General features: G+C 36.3%; 1 protein-coding gene across 7 annotated transcripts in view; it reads left to right on the top strand.

Moving 5' to 3' along the window:
- ARHGAP21 (Rho GTPase activating protein 21) overlaps window positions 1-20,312 on the top strand; it is a 135,526-nt gene that overhangs the window by 77,628 nt on the left and 37,586 nt on the right. For 3 of the 7 annotated variants that reach the window (XM_006773817.2, XM_006773814.2, XM_006773813.2), the window contains exons 6-9: window positions 109-187; window positions 4,154-4,208; window positions 10,774-10,803; window positions 12,099-13,992. In XM_006773817.2, coding sequence (XP_006773880.1) covers window positions 109-187; window positions 4,154-4,208; window positions 10,774-10,803; window positions 12,099-13,992 — 2,058 coding nt within the window. The remainder of the gene's footprint in view (window positions 1-108; window positions 188-4,153; window positions 4,209-10,773; window positions 10,804-12,098; window positions 13,993-20,312) is intronic. The other 4 variants (XM_006773816.2, XM_006773815.2, XM_015570514.1 and 1 more) reach the window with 3 other exon arrangements.

The raw sequence follows: 20,312 nt of genomic DNA, 5'->3' as shown, positions 1-20,312 counted from the left end.
AAGGATACATTAAAAAATTGTGTTACTCAAGGCATATCTCAAAAGTATTCAGAAGTGACTTTCTTTAGAAATTCTTCATGTGATTTTTTTTTTTAATCTTCTTTGAAGGTGACCGAATTATAAAAGTCAATGGAGAAAGTGTTATTGGAAAGACCTATTCCCAAGTAATTGCTTTAATTCAGAACAGGTAAGATTCTTGAAATACAATTAATTTTGCTAAAGATGGGTTTTATAAATCAATGGAGCAAGTAGATTAAATACAACATTGTACTTCTGTAGGAAATTGGTGTGATGTGGAACTTTCTCTTAAAGTGGATAACGCACTTGGGAGTTGCCAGGAAGACTCCTGAGGATAGCTTAGTTGGTAGCTTTGCTTTGACAATTTTATCAAACATGTGATTAAAATCCATTAGAGTCTAATAGGCATGCACTTTAGATTATCTGTAAGTTTCCCACTTTTATTTGAAGTGACAAATGTTAATTTGTTTACAATATATATAAATAAATGCATACATAATTGATTTTAAAACCTCTTACTGCCCTAGTTTGTGTGACTTAGTTGGTTGGGCACGTCCCATGCACCAAAAGGCTGCTGGTTTGATTCTCTGTCAGAGCACATACCCAGGTTGCAGGCTTGATCCCCAGTAGGTGGGGCACATGAGGGAGCCAATCAACGTTTTTCTCTCTGTCTTTCCCTTTCTTTCTCTCTCTCTAAAATTAATAAAAATGTATTTAAAAAACAAACAAAACCTCTTAGTAATCTTTAAATAGCTTATTGAATAATATTCCTTGGCTCAAATTTATTCAGTTGTTTTAACCAATATAGCTAGAAATTATCTTTTTAATCCATTTGTTTGCCTGCATTGTACAGAATGATAGAATTTTGAGTTCTAAAGCTAAATAAATATTTGTAGAGTGACCATCTATAAGACCTCAAAGATGGTTTAGGCCTATACTCTTTTTATCTACCACACACCTAGAAGATTTTTTTAAATTACAAATAAAGAAATTGAAAGCCAAAGAGGTTACCATATTGAATTTTTGTCAAGAGTATGCATGAATCTGGGGTCCAATTTCTAGATAATCACTACTGTACGTTTTCCCCAGATTAAGATATATTAACTTTTGGGTTATATAGTGCCTTATATTATCCATCCCCACCTGTCTGTAATTAAGTTGAAGATTTTTGCTTTATAAAGATGTCTATCAAGCTTCTCTAACGATGGCTGAGACTATAATCTGTTAGTTACACAGATGCCCTAATACATGGTCATTTTTACAATTAGATAATGTGATCATGACTTATTGATCTCAGAGTATTCTTACTATTTTAATATATAATGACAGTCTTAAAGAAAGCAAATCTTAAATTTAGCCTCTAACATTAAAGTCTAGGTGTTTCTTACTAATTGATCTTAGAGTATTGAAGAGCCTTGGGGACTGGAAAAGCATCTGAAGTCTCTCCAGAGGCAGTGGGGAGATCCACCCCAAATTCTTTTTCTTAAAATAATTTACATCATCGTAAACATACCAATACTAGAGGCCCGGTACACGAAATTCGTACACTTGGGTTGGGGGTTCCCTTAGCCCGGCCTGCACCCTGCACCCTCTCACAGTCCGGGAGCCCTTGGGGGATGTCCGACTGCCGCAGAGGCAGGAGAGGCTCCCTCCACTGCTGCTGCGCTAGCCAGCCCTGAGCCCGGCTCAGGGCTTCTGAGCAGCACTCCCCCTGTGGGAGCACACTGACCACCAGGGGGCAGCTCCTGCATTGAGTGTCTGCCCCCTGGTGGTCAGTGCGCGTCATAGTGACCGGTCGTTTCACCATTCAGTCTGTTTGCATATTAGCCTTTATTATATAGGATATTTTGTCAGCCTTCAATTTGAGGATGTTTAGTGTATTTGTTAACATGTCTTCTTTAAAAATAGGCTTTCCAAGTGACCATAACTATAATCTTTGTTTCCCTCAAAATCCATATTATTTATTTATTTTCATTATTGTTGCAGTTCATCTTTCAAATGAAATGGCATTCCTAACTTTTTAGCCAATAAAGCAATTTGAAAAATAGAGAAATCCTGTTTTTTCATGATCCTATTTTCTTTCTTTTTTTTTTTAATCTTTAATTTCTTTATTGGTTAAGGTATTACAAGTATGTCCTCAACCCCCCCCCCCCCCACCTTGCTCTCACTCCCCTGTTGTCTGTGTCCATTGGTTAGGCTTATATGTATGCATACAAATTCTTTGGTTGATCTCTTCCCCTTGCCCCCACCCTCCCCTACTGTCCCTCTCGGGATTGATAGTCTGCTTGCTGTTTCTCTGTCTTTGGATCTGTCCCTTATTTTTTAAAAAACATATTTGTATTGATTTTAGATAGGAAGGGAGAGGGAGAGAGAAATAGAAACATCAATGATGAAAGAGAATCATTGATCAGCTGCCTCCTGCATGCCCCCTACTGGGGATCAAGCCCGCAGCTCAGGCATGTGCCCTGACTGGAAATTGAACTGTGACCTCCTGGTTCATAGGTCCATGTTCAGCCACTAAGCCACACTGGCTGGACCTATTTTCTTTTTAAAAATCGTGTTCCTTTTATCTGCTGTTTTTAGCAAATGGAAAATGCAACACAAAGCCATTGAGATTCTGCAGTATATTAATGTAACAATGTACCCTTGCAGAAGAATTTATCTAAACATCAGTATGTATTTTCTACCAATTCTAAACATTGAAATACAAATACCTATATATTTTACTAGTTACAATCATTTGAACCTGTGCTTCTTATTGGTTTTCTATTTTCTTAGCATTTATAAACACCCAAATAAGGGTTCAAATCTATCAAAAAGAGACACCAGTAAATTACTGGATTTTGTGTTTTTGTTGTTGTTGTTTGTTGATTGTTTTTTAATATCTTGATTGTATTGAGAAAAATGCTACCTGATATTGTTAGGTTAGCTATTGGAGCACTTGATGGGGACAGCACCACTCTCCTTGCGTTATCTAAATGCAATTTCAGGTCGCAAGACTCAATACAATTTACTCCTTTGAATTTTTTCATATATAGAGAAACTGTCTATCATTTTGAACAGAATATGGCACCAAAATGAAATGAGATGTTGAGTTTTCCTGTAAAGGCTCTAAAATTCAATCATAAAGAAGAAAGCATAGTAGTTGAAATACTATATTGTTTCAAACGTTATAAATTGATCTCTTCTCTCTCTCTCTCTCTCTCTCTCTCTCTCTCTCTCTCTCTCTCTCTCTCTTTACCTCCCTTCTCCCTCCCTCTTCTCCTTCTCCCTCTCCCTCTCTTTCTCTCTGTCTCTCCCTCTCTTCCCCCTCCATTCTTTCTAAAATCAATAAAAAAGTAAGTTGTGCTCGGCTGGTGTGCCTTCATGGTTGAGCAGTGACCCATGAACCAAGAGGTCACTGGTTCGATTCCTGGTCAGGGCACATGCCCGGGTTACAGGCTTGATCCCCAGTAGGGGTCATGCAAGAGGCAGCCCAGTCGATGATTTCTCTTTCATCGATGTTCCTATCTCTCTATCCCTCTCCCTTCCCCATCAATAAAAACATTAAAAAAAAAGTTTTGATGGTGAACTCTGATTTTCTTCACCCCTGAGGCCCAAAGGGGATATTTCAAAATGAGAATGCTTAATATTGCTTGAAATGTTAAATGTGAGGGATCTTTGGTTATTTTTATGTTCATGTACTTTTTAACATGATAAATAGTGATAATGTGTGCTAAAAATGTGTGATTTGTTCTGTTACTTGAAGTAAAATAATAATGACAAATTATATACTGATGAATTTTGTTCCAGGACTATTTAATGTTAATAATATACTTTGTTTCTAAATTAAATTATGTTTCTAAATTATAAAGAAGCCTTGACTGATTATGAATAGCTCAAATATATGGCAGGGTGCTCTTTTTCATATATAATGTGTGTGTGTGTGTGTGTGTGTGTGTGTGTGTGTGTGTGTATGTGTATGAATTAATTTCATTTTAATGCTTGGGATTTAAAAAAAATAAAGATTTTTTTAAAACTAAAATTTAAATTCTCAAGCAATTTAAGAAATACTTCTGAGTTAACTATTTTTCTTGATGTCTTTCTTATATATTCCCACCTCCCTAAAATAGTATTTGTATATTTTCAATTTCAGTGATACAACATTGGAACTTAGTGTTATGCCAAAAGATGAAGACATTCTCCAAGTGGTAAGTTTTATTTATTCAAATATGAATTATATTTTAGTCATGAGTGTTAATAAAAATCTTTCAAAGAGGAAATTGATTTTTTTTAAATTATAAAATAAACCCCTCACCCCAAACTCTCTTATTCAATTAGCAGAGTCTGGAATTTGCCACATTAAAAAAAAAGAAAAGAAAAAAAGACCAATGTCAATATTTTGCAATTAAGTGATATGAAAATGTGTTATCAATTCCACAGTGAACTCTTCTTACTGCTGTCATTTGCAATGTAACTCTTAGAGTTCACCCCAGGTGTTGCTTTCACCTCAGGTAGTCATGTGACCAAAGCCAAACCTCAGGGTGCAAACCCTATCTGCAGAAATTAGAATCTTTTTCTCATATGAGAAATTTTATGAAAACCATTTCTTAATTTTCCAATAAGTATTACTGTTTATAAATTAGCAGGTAATTTTGTTTAACAGTATCAATTCTATTGGTAATATTCACAATAAATGAATCTACAATTTAAGGGAAACATATTAAGGTCTTAGAGAGGAAATGAAACTATATTTTTGAAAACTTTGGCATTTAAAGTATTTTTCTCATTTTTAGAACCTCAATAAATGGAATGGAATACTTTCCTCCTTTAGTTAGCTTAAATATTGCTGAAAGTAAAATGGTAAAATATATAAATTTCATTTAAGAAATTAATACTTTTCCTCAATTAACTTTGAGTTTTGTAGAATAAAAGAGCATGAGCAAAATCATTAAGTTATACACTAAAAGCTAACAAACAATTAGATATAGGAAATGGCAGTAGCCACTGAAGTTTTGTTTTTTTAATTCCTTCTGATGAATAGTTGTTGGGTTTTTTTTCTTATTCAAGAAAAATAGGGAACTTATAGAACCTTTGTGGTGGGAATGGAAATTGTGAAGTAGTGATTTTCATTTGTAGGGCATTACTTTGAACTTAGTTCAACAAAAGTCCTAAATAATCTTCTGTGAACTTTTGTTTTTACAAAAATGTCACTAAAGCTGATTCTAATGATTCAACTTATACACTAATGTGTAAATATAATGATCTGAAGCCCAGGGAATTCAACCTTGTATTTTCAAGGAGTGTTGATTTTACTTGGGAATGGCTTTTTACTGATAACAGATTACCCATCTTAAGTACACAGTCTATTGGGGTTGGAGCCTCAGCAAGGAAGGTGCCACTATCCAAGGTGATCTGACGAGGCACATGGAGCTAGTGGTAGAGTTCCTACCCTGAGGATAGCGCAGAGTGAGAGAGTAGCAGACGTAACCACTGCAGGCCACGGAAGTCACTCGATAAGAGATAGATAGGGGCTTTCTCTAGTGCTCCCCTTCAACAAGAACTAGGAGAGACAGATGGCAGGGAAAGCTTTACCTTGTACCCTCTGTGCAATCTGCTGACTCAAGGACAGAATGTACTCCCAAAACAGAACTGTTTTCTCGTCTTCAGTAGATGCTTTCCTTGCCAAAGTGAAGGCACTGATCGGATGCAGTTTCGAGCAGTGCACACTTCACAGAATGGCTGGCATGGCACTAAATGCCCAGAGCAGGAAGCAAGCACAGGATTGCTGCCCCAGCCTGCTGTGTGGCTGATGAAGAGCAGCAGCCGCAGCGGAAGGAATCATTCTGTAACGATGCTATCAGTAGAAAATTAGGTTAATTAATCTGTCTTGTGATACTTAAGATAAATACATTTAAAATAAAGGTAAAATCCAAAGGGTTGCAAACAGAGGGGATAATTGGTTCACTAGAATGACATGAGTATATACATCTTTAAGGTTCATCAGTAAAGGGTGCTGGGATATTGTAACAGAAAACTCATTTATAAAACATGTTACTTGAATCATAAGATATTAAAAGCTCTTACCCCTAATAATAAAAGAAAACCTCACGTAAAAACCTCACAGCCTTTACACACATTTGGATGTACTGTAATTCATTAGGAAATTGAAGGAGTGTATAAATCAATGCACTCTATACATTGTTCCATTAGTACGTGGCAATTTCTTTTCTGCATAAATGTTTTTAGCTGGAATATCTATAAGTGTTATTTTTTTTAAGTTATTACAAAACAAAACAAAATCTGGGATTTAAAAAAATGCATTACAAATACTTCTGACAGATTCTAAAGCTAAAAAGTTCTTCTAAGGGGCCTTCAGAAGTATTTATGGTAGTCTTAAATCTAATATCCCAAATATATACTTATACAGATGTATTTGTCCCATGAGGTTGAATATTTATTATAAAGGAAAAGTAAACACAACCATTTTTACAGCCACTGTAAAAATTATTTACCCGAGGGAAGAAGCCTGTCATAATTTATATATATTTGCTTGGGCAGGCGGGTTGGGTGTGTCCATGAAATTTTGTTCCTAAAGTGATGATATGGACCACATTGTTCTAGAGGTACCAAGCTCATCTTTGAGAGGATGGAGAAAATGTAGTTTGGTTTAAAACTTGACTCATGTAAGGACAGGTATAATAATATATTTCATAATTTATAGGTGATAGTGATAGGATGTTGAAATACATTAAGTAAGATGAACAATAATCCATTATGTTATTAACTAGTGCTGATCATAGTACTCTTGTACCTGGCAGCTTCCTTTTTTAAACCAACATATATTTTCTAGATTAATGATGCATAGTGTTACATTCATGTTATTCACTTTGACAGTATTTTATAATGATATTTTAGATTGTGATATCTTAGCTTCATATTTGTAAAGTATTGTTACAAAACAAGAAGCATTTCCTGTTTCATTAAAAAAAATACAAAATGGTTTTGTTACCTTCTTCAAAGCTCTGTGTGAATGGAATAGCCACCATCCATCAAGTCACCTAAACAGTGATGCTGGCTGAAGGAAATACTTTCTTCAGTAGACTGATGATAGGAGAACTCAATCTCAACATTTTTTTCAGTGGATGCCTTAGATATTTTGTTAGTCATTTGGCTCAATGGACTCAAAACAAAATTTTGAGTTGGTCAGATCTGATAGCTGTAGAGATTCTTTGGTATATCTAATGTTTGACCAGGGCATTTTGAGCCTATTTGGTGCTGGATTGGGTCAAAAACACAGCAAGGTGAAACACCTTTTCTAGTGTAACAGGGCAGGAAGCGATGGCACTAGGATTTGAAACCCCGTCAGTCAAGAACTAAAGTCTGACCTCTAAACTAAACCACAGTATTATTTTGCCATTGGTTACCAATGAGGAGATAGGGCGGCTTACCACAGTCATACTTCTAGTTGGTTCAGAGCTGTTATTCTTACTCACACATGAGCTCTGAGTCCAGTGCTCCGTTTTTCACTGCATGAAGATTTGATATAAATTGAAAACTGTAATTCAACCCAAGTTTGTCTTTAGATTTATTAGAACTATATATGGTGCCAGGTGGGTAATGGAACTAGCGGGAGGAACACTTTGTAAAGTATGTGATTGTCTAACCACTATGCTGTATACCTGAAACCAATACAAAATAACAATGAATGCAAACTGCAATTGAAAGAAAAGAATTACTTTCAAAATAATCATTTAATATGATTTATAATCAGTAGAATATTCTTCTTAAAATAAGATATCCATTGGTCAAGTGTGGATCTCGGTGGTCCTGCCTAGAGTAAGAGAAATAGCAGTAGGATTTCTGGAGGGATTTTTTCACATTTGGCAAGTTTGTAGCAGTTGCTTTGTTCTTTTTAAAAATCTGTTTTTACATAATATAAGAAGAGTACATGCTTGTTAGAAAAATTTCAAATAATTTAGAAAGGTATAAAATACCCATCCATCCCCTTCTCCCATACCCCATGTGGCATGGTTGGCATATATTTTACTGTGCAGACAGACATGTCGTAATTTTTGCTTTTCTGAGAGGTAATAGCATTAATTTAATAAGTTAGCATGTTAAAATAAAATGGTAGGCAAGAATTTTACTGATATCAGCTTATGTATTCTGCAGGGTTTTTGTTTGTTTTGTTTCGTTGTTTGTTTTTATCATTTATTAGACTAGATGCCAGGTGCACGAATTTGTGCACAGGTGGGGTCCCTCGGCCTGCCCGGCAATCAGGGCCGATCTGGGCTGGCTAACCACGAATTCGTGCACAGGTGGGGTCCCTCGGCCTGCCCAGCAATCAGGGCCGATCTGGGCTGGCTAACCAGGGGGAAGTTGGCTGTGGGAGTGCACTGACCACCAGGAGCCAGCTCCTGTGTTGAGCATTTGCCCCCTGGTGGTCAGTGCATGTAATAGCTACCAGCCGGTCATCCGGTCGTCCAGCCTTAACGATCGCTTAGGCTTTTATATATGTAGATGGTATAAGTTTCATAGGTATGGTAATAGTGATTTAAATGCCCCCTGGTGGTCAGTGCATGTAATAGCTACCGGACGGTCATCCGGTCGTCCAGCCTTAACGATCACTTAGACTTTTATATATGTAGATGGTGTAAGTTTCATAGGTATGGTAATAGTGATTTTAATACAACTTTCCTAAAACTGAATTGAAAGATTATTTTAGGATTATTTATTATTAAATAATACATTTCTATTTATTAAAACATTGATATGTCAGACCATGACATCTCAGTAAAAGTTGTGGTACTTTTTGACCAAGTGTGCAAGGGAAAGTGTTCCACAGTGACAACTATGAGCAAGTTATTGGGTTTTTAGTTCTGTTCCAAGAATATAAAACCTTATCAATGTATTCCATGTTCACGTCAAAGAGTTGCATATTGTAATTCATTCCGGATGATCCACCCAGTGTTTTCCCAAGCACTGGTGAACACTTTCCTCTTTGAAGGAGTCTAAAGCATTCCTTAGTAGGTGTTTGTTTTCTGGTGGAACACTTAAAAACATCATGGGAGAGGAAGGTTCCTTAAAGTGCATATTGTCTATTCCTAATTTACTTCCCTAAATTTATTGGAAGCTAATTTATGTCTGTGCCATACCTCTCAAAATAGCCATAGAAGTTCCAGAATTATTCCCAGGTATGTCCATGACCCACTTGGAACACATACTAATCTATAATGGCCATAGGGCGCTGCTGATTTCCCCAGGGATATTAATTGAATGCTATTGGTTCTCAAATTTTATGAAAACGAGCAACTTTTAGATAGATAGATAGACAGACAGACAGACAAGGATTTTTAGTGTTTATGCACTGATAGACTATGTGAAGAAATTCAGTAATGCTCTTGAATAAATTATATTTTATTAATTGCAACTATATCTGCTTACATTAGACAGTAGTTCTGTATGTGTAAGACATTCTGTTTATTCAGTCTACTCTTAAGTCAGTGGAGACTATTTCGTGTTTAACATTGCTATATAGGAATCTTAGCAATGTCTGAAGTGTGTCAAATAATTTTTCAAATATTTGGTAGTTCCAGTCATACACTTCTATTGTTAAAAGATAATATTCCTCCCCAAATTTGAATAAAGGAGGTATCTTTAAAAGAACAGCATTTTCTAGGAGAAATTCTAATCCTGTGAAACCCCTAGAGAAAATGGGTTCCTTGGCCAAAGAAGTCTGTAATTTCTCTTTTGAGTTTTGCATTGTATATTAATGTAGTAGAGGTCTTGAGAAGTCAAGAACGAGCCGACCTTTCACTACATCATTGACTGCAGAGAACACTCCCCAACACCCCCTTTCTGGTGATACCTAACAAAATTGCACAAACACGCTATGGGAAATAATGTATCTGAGAGTTCACTCATCCAAGCACAGCTTTCCTTTCATGGAAAAGTATTGGTGTGATTATAATTAGCATTAAAAAGATAGGTTCGTTATGTCAGTACACATATCCAAAATGGATATTTTGACTGACTGTGTTCATTCACTAAAACTATTATGGCATGCATGTTTTCTTTAATCTACTTCGCTTTAATTTCTCAGTGCAACTAAGTTTATGTTTAGAATATTCATTGTAAGAAGGGTTATTCTGGAAGTAATATTTTCTGCCTAGTCAGTACTTATTTCCATAATGAAACAAGGCAAAAGGTGCAGTGTTGAAAGATCTTAATTTTTGAGTGAAACCTACTTAATAAAACAGTCATTCTTTTTTTCCAAATCCTGGTGTAAAAGCAGCTGCAGTCAGCCCACTGCTCGTGGTTATGCTCTGATTTACAGGGGAAGGAGGAGGTTGTACTATTTTAAATGCATAATAGAGCATTCGTTTCGTCATCTGGAAGCAGAGATGGAAGCAGCTCAGGGGAAACGAGGGACATCAATGTTGCTCCTGTGGAAGGGAAGCTTTGGAGCACACTGTCAGACAGCAGTGCACAGCGAAGAAAATCCCTGTTAGGAATGCATGTCTTCAGATGGCTTTTGCTTTCAAGAATGGTAGACAAGTCAAATGAGACCCAGATAAAAGCCTGAGAAAAAGATGCTCCGAAGGATACTGAAGTTATTCTTTATGCTTCACTGCCCTTTACCTCTCTTGGTACCTTCCAGAGAAATCAGTATAGCTGTATTTTTAGCTTGCTGTTTCCAGCATCAATGTGACAACATGATTCTGTCTTTATATCAGTAAGCAGCTTCTACTATGTTTTCCTATTTTCTGCTAGCTACAATTTACAAAGGATGTCACAGCTCTGGTAAGAAATGCACAGAAGCCATTTCCTTGCTTTTTAAGTCATGTTTGGTAGAGATTTGTAATAAGCCAATTGATTAAAACTGTAAGTTTGCTTAGAGAAATCCCTCCATAGTGTTAATCTTACTAATTTGCAGAATGTGTTTGTGATAATTGTTTTCTTTATTTTTAATTGTGTTTTTTTTTGTATCCTGTGCATAACTGGTTTTAGAACATGATATTTATCTGCATCTGTATTTTTTAAGTATCCCACCCTCTCTCTTTCCTTAGTCCTTTGCTGTGATGTTATGTTTGTGGCTGCGCTTGAGCTTTGCAAGCTATCTAATGCAAAGGCAGGATGTGATGATAGTCCTGAATGCAGCTTGTTTTGATTAGAGGAGGATATGTAATATGATACCACACCTAGCTGTCTCGGATGCTAAACAGTCCTGAGTTGCATTGATTAGCTCTGTTTTGTAGACTCTGTGTTTAATTTCAGTTTTTCTTAAGTTTTAAAAAATATTGCTAGGTAATTTTACAAATAGTTGATAAAAGATAATTTGAGCTGCATGCCTGCTTGTTAGTAGTAGAGAAACGTCTCCTCAGAACAAGAGACCAAATAAATTTGTACAATATAATTTTGCATGAACTTAAAATAAGAATTATGTATAGAAAAGTGAATTACCTTTATTTTCACATTTTTATGCCTTTAATATATGTGCTTAATTTCTTAAACATGCCTATTCTTCTCATTTTAAATATTAAAATATTTAGCATGGCTGGTGAAAGACCTGATTTATCAAAATGGATTATTTTGGGGGACTCAGTAATCATTAATCAAGATACCTAATTTATGAGAGCAGGAGTGCTTAAAATGGAAATGTGTTTGGTTAAGATTTTTAATATTTTCACCTCTATTCTGGCAAAAGATCAGAATCTTCTTTTGCTGAGATTTATTAGGCAGCCATTTAACCTGTCGACTGCTGAAAAATCATGAAACTTGAATGGGGAAAATTTTGGAAGCAATCTGGCTGTATCTCATTGGTGGGGGGAAATTTTTGGTGTGTTTCTAATCCTTTGAGAAAATAGGCAATTGTAGTTTTTATTTGTTGCACATTCTACAGTTTATTTGATTTCTGAGAGACTAGCCCTTTTCTAAATTTGTGGTGCACCCTTATGTTGTGTTTGCATGCATGCTTGAGTGAATGCCACTCAGGAACAAGGCAGGGCACCATAAAATAAAGTAGTGCATTGCCACAACGGGAATTATTGTTCTTTTTATGAATTTTTTAATGACACTTTCCTCTCATTTCCATGCAGGCATATTCTCAAGATGCCTACCTGAAAGGCAATGAAGCCTACAGTGGCAATGCCCGCAATATCCCCGAACCTCCACCAGTCTGCTATCCCTGGCTGCCATCTGCCCCTTCAGCCATGGCAGCGCCAGCTGAAGTATCTCCTCCAGACTCCTCATCCAGCAAACAGCAGACCAGTACCCCAGTACTGACCCAACCTGGCAGGGCCTATAGAATGGAAATACAAGTGCCTCCATCACCAACAGACGTTGCAAAGTCAAACACAGCGGTGTGTGTTTGCAATGAGAGTGTGAGGACTGTCATTGTACCTTCTGAGAAGGTTGTAGATTTGTTACCTAATAGAAACAACCATACAGTTCCTTCACACAGAACTGAAGAGGTGAGGTATGGCATAAGTGAGCAGCCCTCTTTAAAAACAGTGTCAAGAACCACATCACCGTCATCATCCATTCCCACTGCCCACCTAATTCATCAGACTTCAGGCTCCAGATCGTTGGAACCTTCTGGAATTTTACTCAAGTCTGGCAATTACAGTGGACATTCAGAAGGAATCTCAAGCAAGAGATCTCAAGCTTTGGATTCTCCTTCTGTATCTGTTAATCATTATTCTCCAAATTCCCATCAGCACATAGACTGGAAAAACTATAAAACTTACAAAGAGTATATTGATAACAGACGATTGCACATGGGTTGTCGGACAATTCAAGAAAGATTAGATAGTCTAAGGGCAGCATCTCAGAGCACAACAGATTATAACCAGGTGGTACCAAACCGCACGACTTTGCAGGTACGACGCCGCAGCGCCTCTCATGACCGAGTGCCCCAGTCTGTTCAGATCCGACAGCGCAGTGTGTCCCAGGAGAGGCTGGAGGACTCGGTGTTAATGAAGTATTGTCCACGCAGCGCGTCGCAGGGGGCCCTGACAGCCCCACCTGTTAGTTTTAGCAATCACAGGACTCGTTCATGGGATTATATCGAAGGACAGGGTGAAACCTTGGAAAACGTCACTTCTGAAAGTCAAATGCCGGATTCAAACGGAGAAAGAAAACAGACTTACAAATGGAGTGGGTTTACGGAGCAGGACGATAGACGAGGCATTTACGACAGACCTAGGCAGCAAGAAATCCACAAATCTTTCCGAGGTTCCAATTTCACCGTGGCTCCGAGTGTTGTTAATTCTGATATTAGGCGGACAAGTGGCAGAGGAGTGGGATCTGTGTCTCAGTTTATAAAAATTCCACCAGATCTGAAAACAGTGCAGTCAAACAGAAGTTTTCAAACCACTTGTGGAATGTCACTGCCTCAAGGTATTTCACAAAACAGGTCACCTCTTGTCAAAGTCAGAAGTAATTCTCTGAAAGCACCTTCGATGCAGGTCACAAAACCGTCATTTAACCAGAATTCATTTGTTTCTATCAAAGACCAAAGACCAGTAAATCACTTGCATCAAAACAGTCTGTTGAATCCGCAGACGCGGTTAAGATCTGAAAGTGTCCCCGGTCAGCAGGTGGAGCCTGGGAAAGCCCCCTGTCTGTCTGGAGCTTCTAAGTCTGCCCCTCAGGTGAATGAGAACTCCGGCACTTCAGAAGGAGAATTACCTGTCACTCAAAGGAGCCAAGATGTACATTTACAAGCGGCTGAAATTCAGCAGCCAGATACTTTAGATAATAAAGAAACTGTCATCCTAAGAGAAAAACCTCCCTCTGGTCGCCAAACACCGCAGCCTTTAAGGCATCAGTCTTACATCTTGGCAGTAAATGACCACGAGACCGCATCCGACACTACCTGCTGGCTGCCTAACGACGCACGCCGAGAGGTCCATATAAAAAGGATTGAGGAAAGGAAGGCCTCCAGCACCAGTCCGCCTGCTGACTCCTTGGCCTCCATCCCATTCATAGGTGAGCTCATGTATAGTCATTGGCTGTATGTCCAATATTTAACACATCTTTTTAGCAAAGTATTTCTAGTTTGACTGGCACAGAAATTTTACACTGTGGATTTAAAACATTTCTTCTGAATTTTCCAAGTTGTGCTTAAAACCAGAGCCATAAGTGTTTACCCTCTTTCTCCTTTTATTTTGTTTTGAGACTTTACATATTCAGTCCCCTTTTTAAGTTTTTGTTTAATTGAAACAAATTCCCACTTTCTGGGGCCAAGGGACTCAGCCAACCAAATTGTACCTAATTGATGATTTATCTGAATCGAAAGCTAGGTAGAACAGTTTTGGTAATCAGTAATCAATCGTCCGTATAGACCAGGGGTGTGGAACATCAGGCCTGTGGGCCATATAAGGCCTGAGAAATCATTTGGTTGGTCCTGCCAAGACATTAGGGGTGAGTTAATTAAATGTTTGACCAAATATAGCAGGCTAATTTTAAAAAATATATTTTTATTGACTGCAGAAAGAAAGGGAGACGGAGAGAGAGATAGAAACATCAGTGATGACAGAGAATCATTGATCAGCTGCCTCCTGCCAATCCCCTGCTGGGGATCGAGCCTGCAACCCGGGCATGTGGCCTAACCGGGAATCAAACTGTGACCTCCTGGTTCATAGGTCGACACTCAACCACTGAGCTACACTGGCCGGGCTAGCAGGCTAATTTTTAAGTTGATAATTTTGTATGGCTCAAGAATGATTTTGTAAATATTCAGATGGCCTTTGGCAGAAAGAATAAAAGGTTCCCTACCCCTATATAAACAATGCTATTTACTTTCTAAAGTGTGTTTAACTTAAGCTGAAAGAAGAGACCTCTTCATTGTCAAATTGCTGTCTTGGAATAACTCTTGGAATTACCTAAATGACAAGCATGTGCCCCAATTTAGAATGCCTGTCACATGTACCGAGTCTTTAGTCGGCTTCCACACACATCAGATATATTCTTCACAAAGCAGCACTGTAATGTTTCAAAAATGTAAATCAGGTCATGCCACTCTAACCAGAACCCTCTGTTTACTTCCTGTGTTACCAAAAATAGAATCTCAAATCCTACAGTGGCCTGCGAGGCATTCCTTGATCTGCCCCCCAACACGACTCCACCTCTGATTCCATGTCCTATCTTCTCTGCATTCATTCCATCTTCATCTCTGCCAGCTTTGCAGCTGGGAAGTGCCAAGCATGTCCTGCTTCAAGGTCCTGGCACTGCCTGACTTGCCCTCTCTCATTACATGGCTCTTTGACATTACCTTGTCAAAGCAGCCTATCTAAAATAGGTACCCCCCCCCCCCCAACACACTGAACCTGGCAATTCTCTATCCCCTTAAGCTACTTATCTTCACATCACTTGTTTCCACTTGATATGTTTTGTAGTTTTTGTTTATTACATGTTTCTGAGCTAAAACGTAAACTACATGAGAGCCAAAATTTTAGCTCATTTGTTCAGTTCTCTGCCCTTAACTAACTTCCCTAAAATCACACAATAAGTGGTAGAGACAGGGATTGAAGGCTTCTCTGATTCAGCCACATCACAGAGCACCATTAATATAGAATGCATTGTGAAGAGCGCCCCCTGAAGTTGTATGGTGCAGAGGCCTTGCTTTGAGGCCAAGACCCATACTGTTACTCTCTTACCTCATAAGTTCATGAAGAGTTCTTCGCAATTTGACAATATATTATGCTTCTCTTTGGGTAATATTTCAGTTTTTCTTCTCTAGAGAAACTTTTTAAAGCTATTGAACTATTAAAATGCCAGGTGATACATCAGAATCAGCTTTCTAAAAAGTTCTGATTTAACTTATTTTTTATAAGTATGACATATTCAAGTTGAACACATTGTGGGGAGTCTTAACCTAATTTGTACTCATATTCATATATGTACCCTTAAGACCAACCTCAAGAATAGTAGAACTTTACTGTAGGTGGAACCTTCTACATCATCTAGATAGTTCATAGACAGTAACTGAGGACTAATGATTGATTTACGATTTCTTAAGACATAAAAAGCCCTACAACCTGTGGCTATATTTCATAGGCTTGAGAGATCTTATCAGAATACTGGCAACATAATTTCTTCCTACTTAATAAGAGTAATTGAGATTATATTGGAATAATAAAAGTGTGCTAGTTGTAGATTTTAATATTCCTATTTATGCTAAGTATAGGAATAAATAAAAAATTCAATTCTGTTATTAAAGAGAGAATGTTGGCTAACATAAAATAAAAATACATAGTTCTATATACATGTATAGATTTAGGAAAATTATTAAAATAAATCATTTTCTTTATTACAAATGAAAATGCTCACTGATTAGATTTGATCAGATTCCACTTTAGGTACTTATTAGAGTCTCCTTCATAGTTCCTAGTGAATATCTTTTGTTTAATGACTCATGACTTTTAAAGTCCCCAGTACAGAAATGCTTATATAGTCCATTTATTTTCTGTGAGCCTCTTAGAACCTTAATATATAGCATATGATTACTATGGTGTATCAGTTTATAGCACCAGTGGAATAGGGTAGAATAAAGAACTGAACTAGGAACAGAATTTGTTTTACTGTGCTTGTATATGTGAATATTATCCATGGATAGAAGCATTCTTAAAAATTTTCTAGGCCCTGAGATTGAATAACACCAGTGCCTTCCAGGTTTTTATAGCATTTTCATGGTTTTTATAAAATTTAATGCTGTTTGAAATAAAAGTGTGGGAAAGAAGTTAGTTTTAGAACTTATCTAATTTTTGGAGCGTAATATCAAAAGTATATTTCTTTTGCATAATATACTTGCCTTCATACTGTGAAAATATTTTAACTTTTTGACGAACTAAAAATCTTTTACTGTAACTTCAATGTCCAAAAAAATACAGGGTGGGCAAAAGTAGGTTTATAATAATAATAAATGATACCATAATTAATAAATAATATTACAAGCATAAGCCCTGTGTCTCATGTACTCACAATTGTAAGCTTCCTTTTGCCCCACCTGTATTTATAAGTCTGCTCCAGTAACTGTGTTAAGTATATAACTAACCAATCAATAAAAGAACTATCAGCATTTCATTAAATGTAAGTTCCAAAATTAACTATTGAACTCCCTTTATTATTGAGCTTTAAAGTTTTATTTGACCCATAGGTGCTTCTCTTTTCAATTAGTTATTTTAAGAAATACATATTTTAGTGGGATAGATGCCGGCATTGAAATGGAACATAGAGACTATTTGCAATTTCCCCAAGTGTTTTCCAGGAACACTAATTACATTTGGTTAAAGGAGGGGAAAATGACCAATAATAAAATAATTGAGAAATGCTGGGCTTAGTTAAACAAATTTTGCTCATCTTAACCATAAGACTCTCACAATCATTAATGTATTATAGATCGTGAATTTTCTGGGTAGGATGTAATACAGTTTTTCTCAGAAGTATTTGACCATAAATTCTTTTATTTAGAGCAGGGGTGAGGAACGTTTTTTCTGCCAAGGACCATTTGGATATTCATAACATCATTCGCTTAATAGAATTCACTTAACATAAATGTATGTTGCTATGACAAAAACTCCTAGATTTATTGAATTTTGAGTCCCGCCTGTGGTTGCCTTGGCAGGGCCAGGCCAAATGATTTCATGGGCCTTATACGGCCCGTGGGCCGGTTATTCCCCACTGCTGATTTAGAGTATCTCACTGTAATATACCATAAAACACACTTTGAGGTATGTTGGGCTATATTCTACACTATTTTGTGTAATATTTGAATTCAAAGGAAAAAAGAAATTAAGGTTTGCTTTTTGTACCATCACACTCCAGAATATCATATTCTGTGATTTTAATCATTATTTTTGTTATTTGAGAACATCATACACTAACGCAGAAAATAGCGACAATTAAATGCCTTGGCTTTATTCCCAAAATATCAGATAATAGAGCTAATTCTTTTATTTTATCTATAATAAGAGCTAATGATACGTCTACAGAAAGATTTTCCCACATTTTTACACATTTAACATCTAATTTTTCCCTGTCACAAAGATTTAGAAAAATTTAGAAAATAAATCATTTTATTTGTTTTTAAATTTGGAATATCAGTCACCTACAGTATTTTGTTTACCCCCACCCATTCACGTATATACTTTTTAAAGCTTCATAGTAAGTTTTAAAAATAAATTTCAACTTCATTTACAAGTAAACACAAAACAGAATGAATCATGAGTTCATAATTTGATATTTAGTAGCAAGTATTAAGATGTATTCTACAGTCTTTACTTTGTATATTTATAATACTCTTAACTATTAATGTGAAGAAAATATAGCTGTTTTAGTTATACCCAGAATTCACCTCAAATTTATTTCTCGTTTTATTTTTTTTGTATGTTTATTTTTTGGCCCTATTTCTAATACTCTTTCTTAGCCTAACTAAAATTGAATTAGATTGGTGTAACCTTATTGGCACTGATATTTTCAACCAATTTAGAAGTTTTTAAAGCTTGTAAGTGACAGTGTCTACTCAGGTGAGCCTAGCTATCTGAAATTTGCCCACAAGAAATGGAAATGGGTGACTGTCACCTTATACACAGTTATCACATTAAAGAGTTCTAGTCTTTAATGCCAACACTGCTATTGTAGGAGTATGTAATGAGCACCCCTGACCCTCTTTTATACTAAATACATACTGAGTCTTTTTGCAGAACAAATCTATAAAGAGAAAAATTGTACTCTACCTCTTATAATCTTTTTCATACATCAGCTTTTCCCAAAATTGTGATTCCGTTGGTTCTTTTATCTTGAAATTTTTTTACTTTAAATAATTTTTTTTATTAAAGTTGACATACACTATTATATTTGTTTTAGGTGTACAATCCATGATTACACATATAACTTACTAACTTATCAGCCCAATAAATTAGTGCCCATCTGACACCATAAATAGTTATTAGAGATTTTTGCTTTTATTATTTGAGTGATGATGTGATCTAATTTTTAATATAATAATAAAAAACACACCTCAGAACTTCTGTAGTACTTAATAATCTACTAAGTATTTCATGCAACAGTCTTTATGATAACCTGGTAGGAAATTTAGGTCAGGAATAAATAACACTTTATGGATAAGGAGAATTAAGTATTTTGCTTAAGGTCTCTTAGCACGTAACTGACAGAGTTGGTGGCCTGCTGGTTCCAGATTGCATATTCTTTTGACAATGCCCTAAAACTTTGTTAAATTTTAATCCTGTCTTTTTACTCTTTTAAATCTTAGCCTAAAAAATAATTCTGAATTTAATATTCACCAGTCTTAGCTCAGATTTCCCAAGCTTGAATTTGCATCTTTTCACTAAATAAATTTATATGTTCCAAGATTGTTAAATAAACTATTCACCACAGAATGAATTTAGCTGCTCATTTATCTTCCTTTTGATAGTAGCATTCGCTTTTATTTAAAAATATTTCAAATTTATCTGTAGCACACTTTATAGAATACTAAGCTTATTTATTTAGGGAAATAATTTTTTTACTTATTGCATTTATAAAAACTATAGAATTATTTCCCTAAAGTAGCTTTTCTGGATTTTCAGCTATTTCTTTAATGTTGAAAATAGATCCAATAGTAACTACACTCTTAGCACCATCTGTCAGTTTTTAAAATAGATCCAAACCACAAAAGCCCCCTAACAAATCCCTTGTTTAGAAAAACATAGAAGGATTTTATATTGTTACATAAAATAAACAGATAATTTTACCCCTTTAATGGATTTATTATTGTCAGCCTCTTGAACTAGAATTGAACCTTCTAATAATCCTAGTCTGATGTCTTTGTTTTATAGGTAATGAATCTAATACCCAGAAAAATTAAGTGGCTTCACAAAGTCAAACCAGGCAGGATCTAAGCCTCTTGATTTCCTGCTCAATTTTCCCCATTCCCAGTAGCTTTCTTATTTTATGTATGAAAATCATTCTATAGATTGGTTTGTAAAATTGGTGCATTTAATTCTTTTTAAGTAAATGTTGGGTTTCTTGAAATAAATAATTGCAGTTATTTGTCAGCTGGCAAGCTGGGTCAGTTTTCATACACACATGCCTCCTCACATACACACAAACCCATGAAATCTTAAGTTACCGCCTCTGATCTATGGGACTGCAGGAATTCAGCAGTAATTATAACCTCTCATCTGTGACAAACCTAAAAGCAATACTTGCACTTGACCTTTTTTCAGCTTAGAGCACTGGCTGGGTTAATGTGGTGCATCCTACCTTGTGGATGAGCTGCTAGACCCAGTGCTGACCATCGCTGCACA

This window comes from Myotis davidii, unplaced genomic scaffold (assembly GCF_000327345.1).
Source record: "Myotis davidii unplaced genomic scaffold, ASM32734v1 scaffold86, whole genome shotgun sequence".
Classification (NCBI taxonomy): domain Eukaryota; kingdom Metazoa; phylum Chordata; class Mammalia; order Chiroptera; family Vespertilionidae; genus Myotis; species Myotis davidii.
Note: the sequence above shows the minus strand (reverse complement) of the source record. Positions and strands in the feature narration are given on the sequence as shown.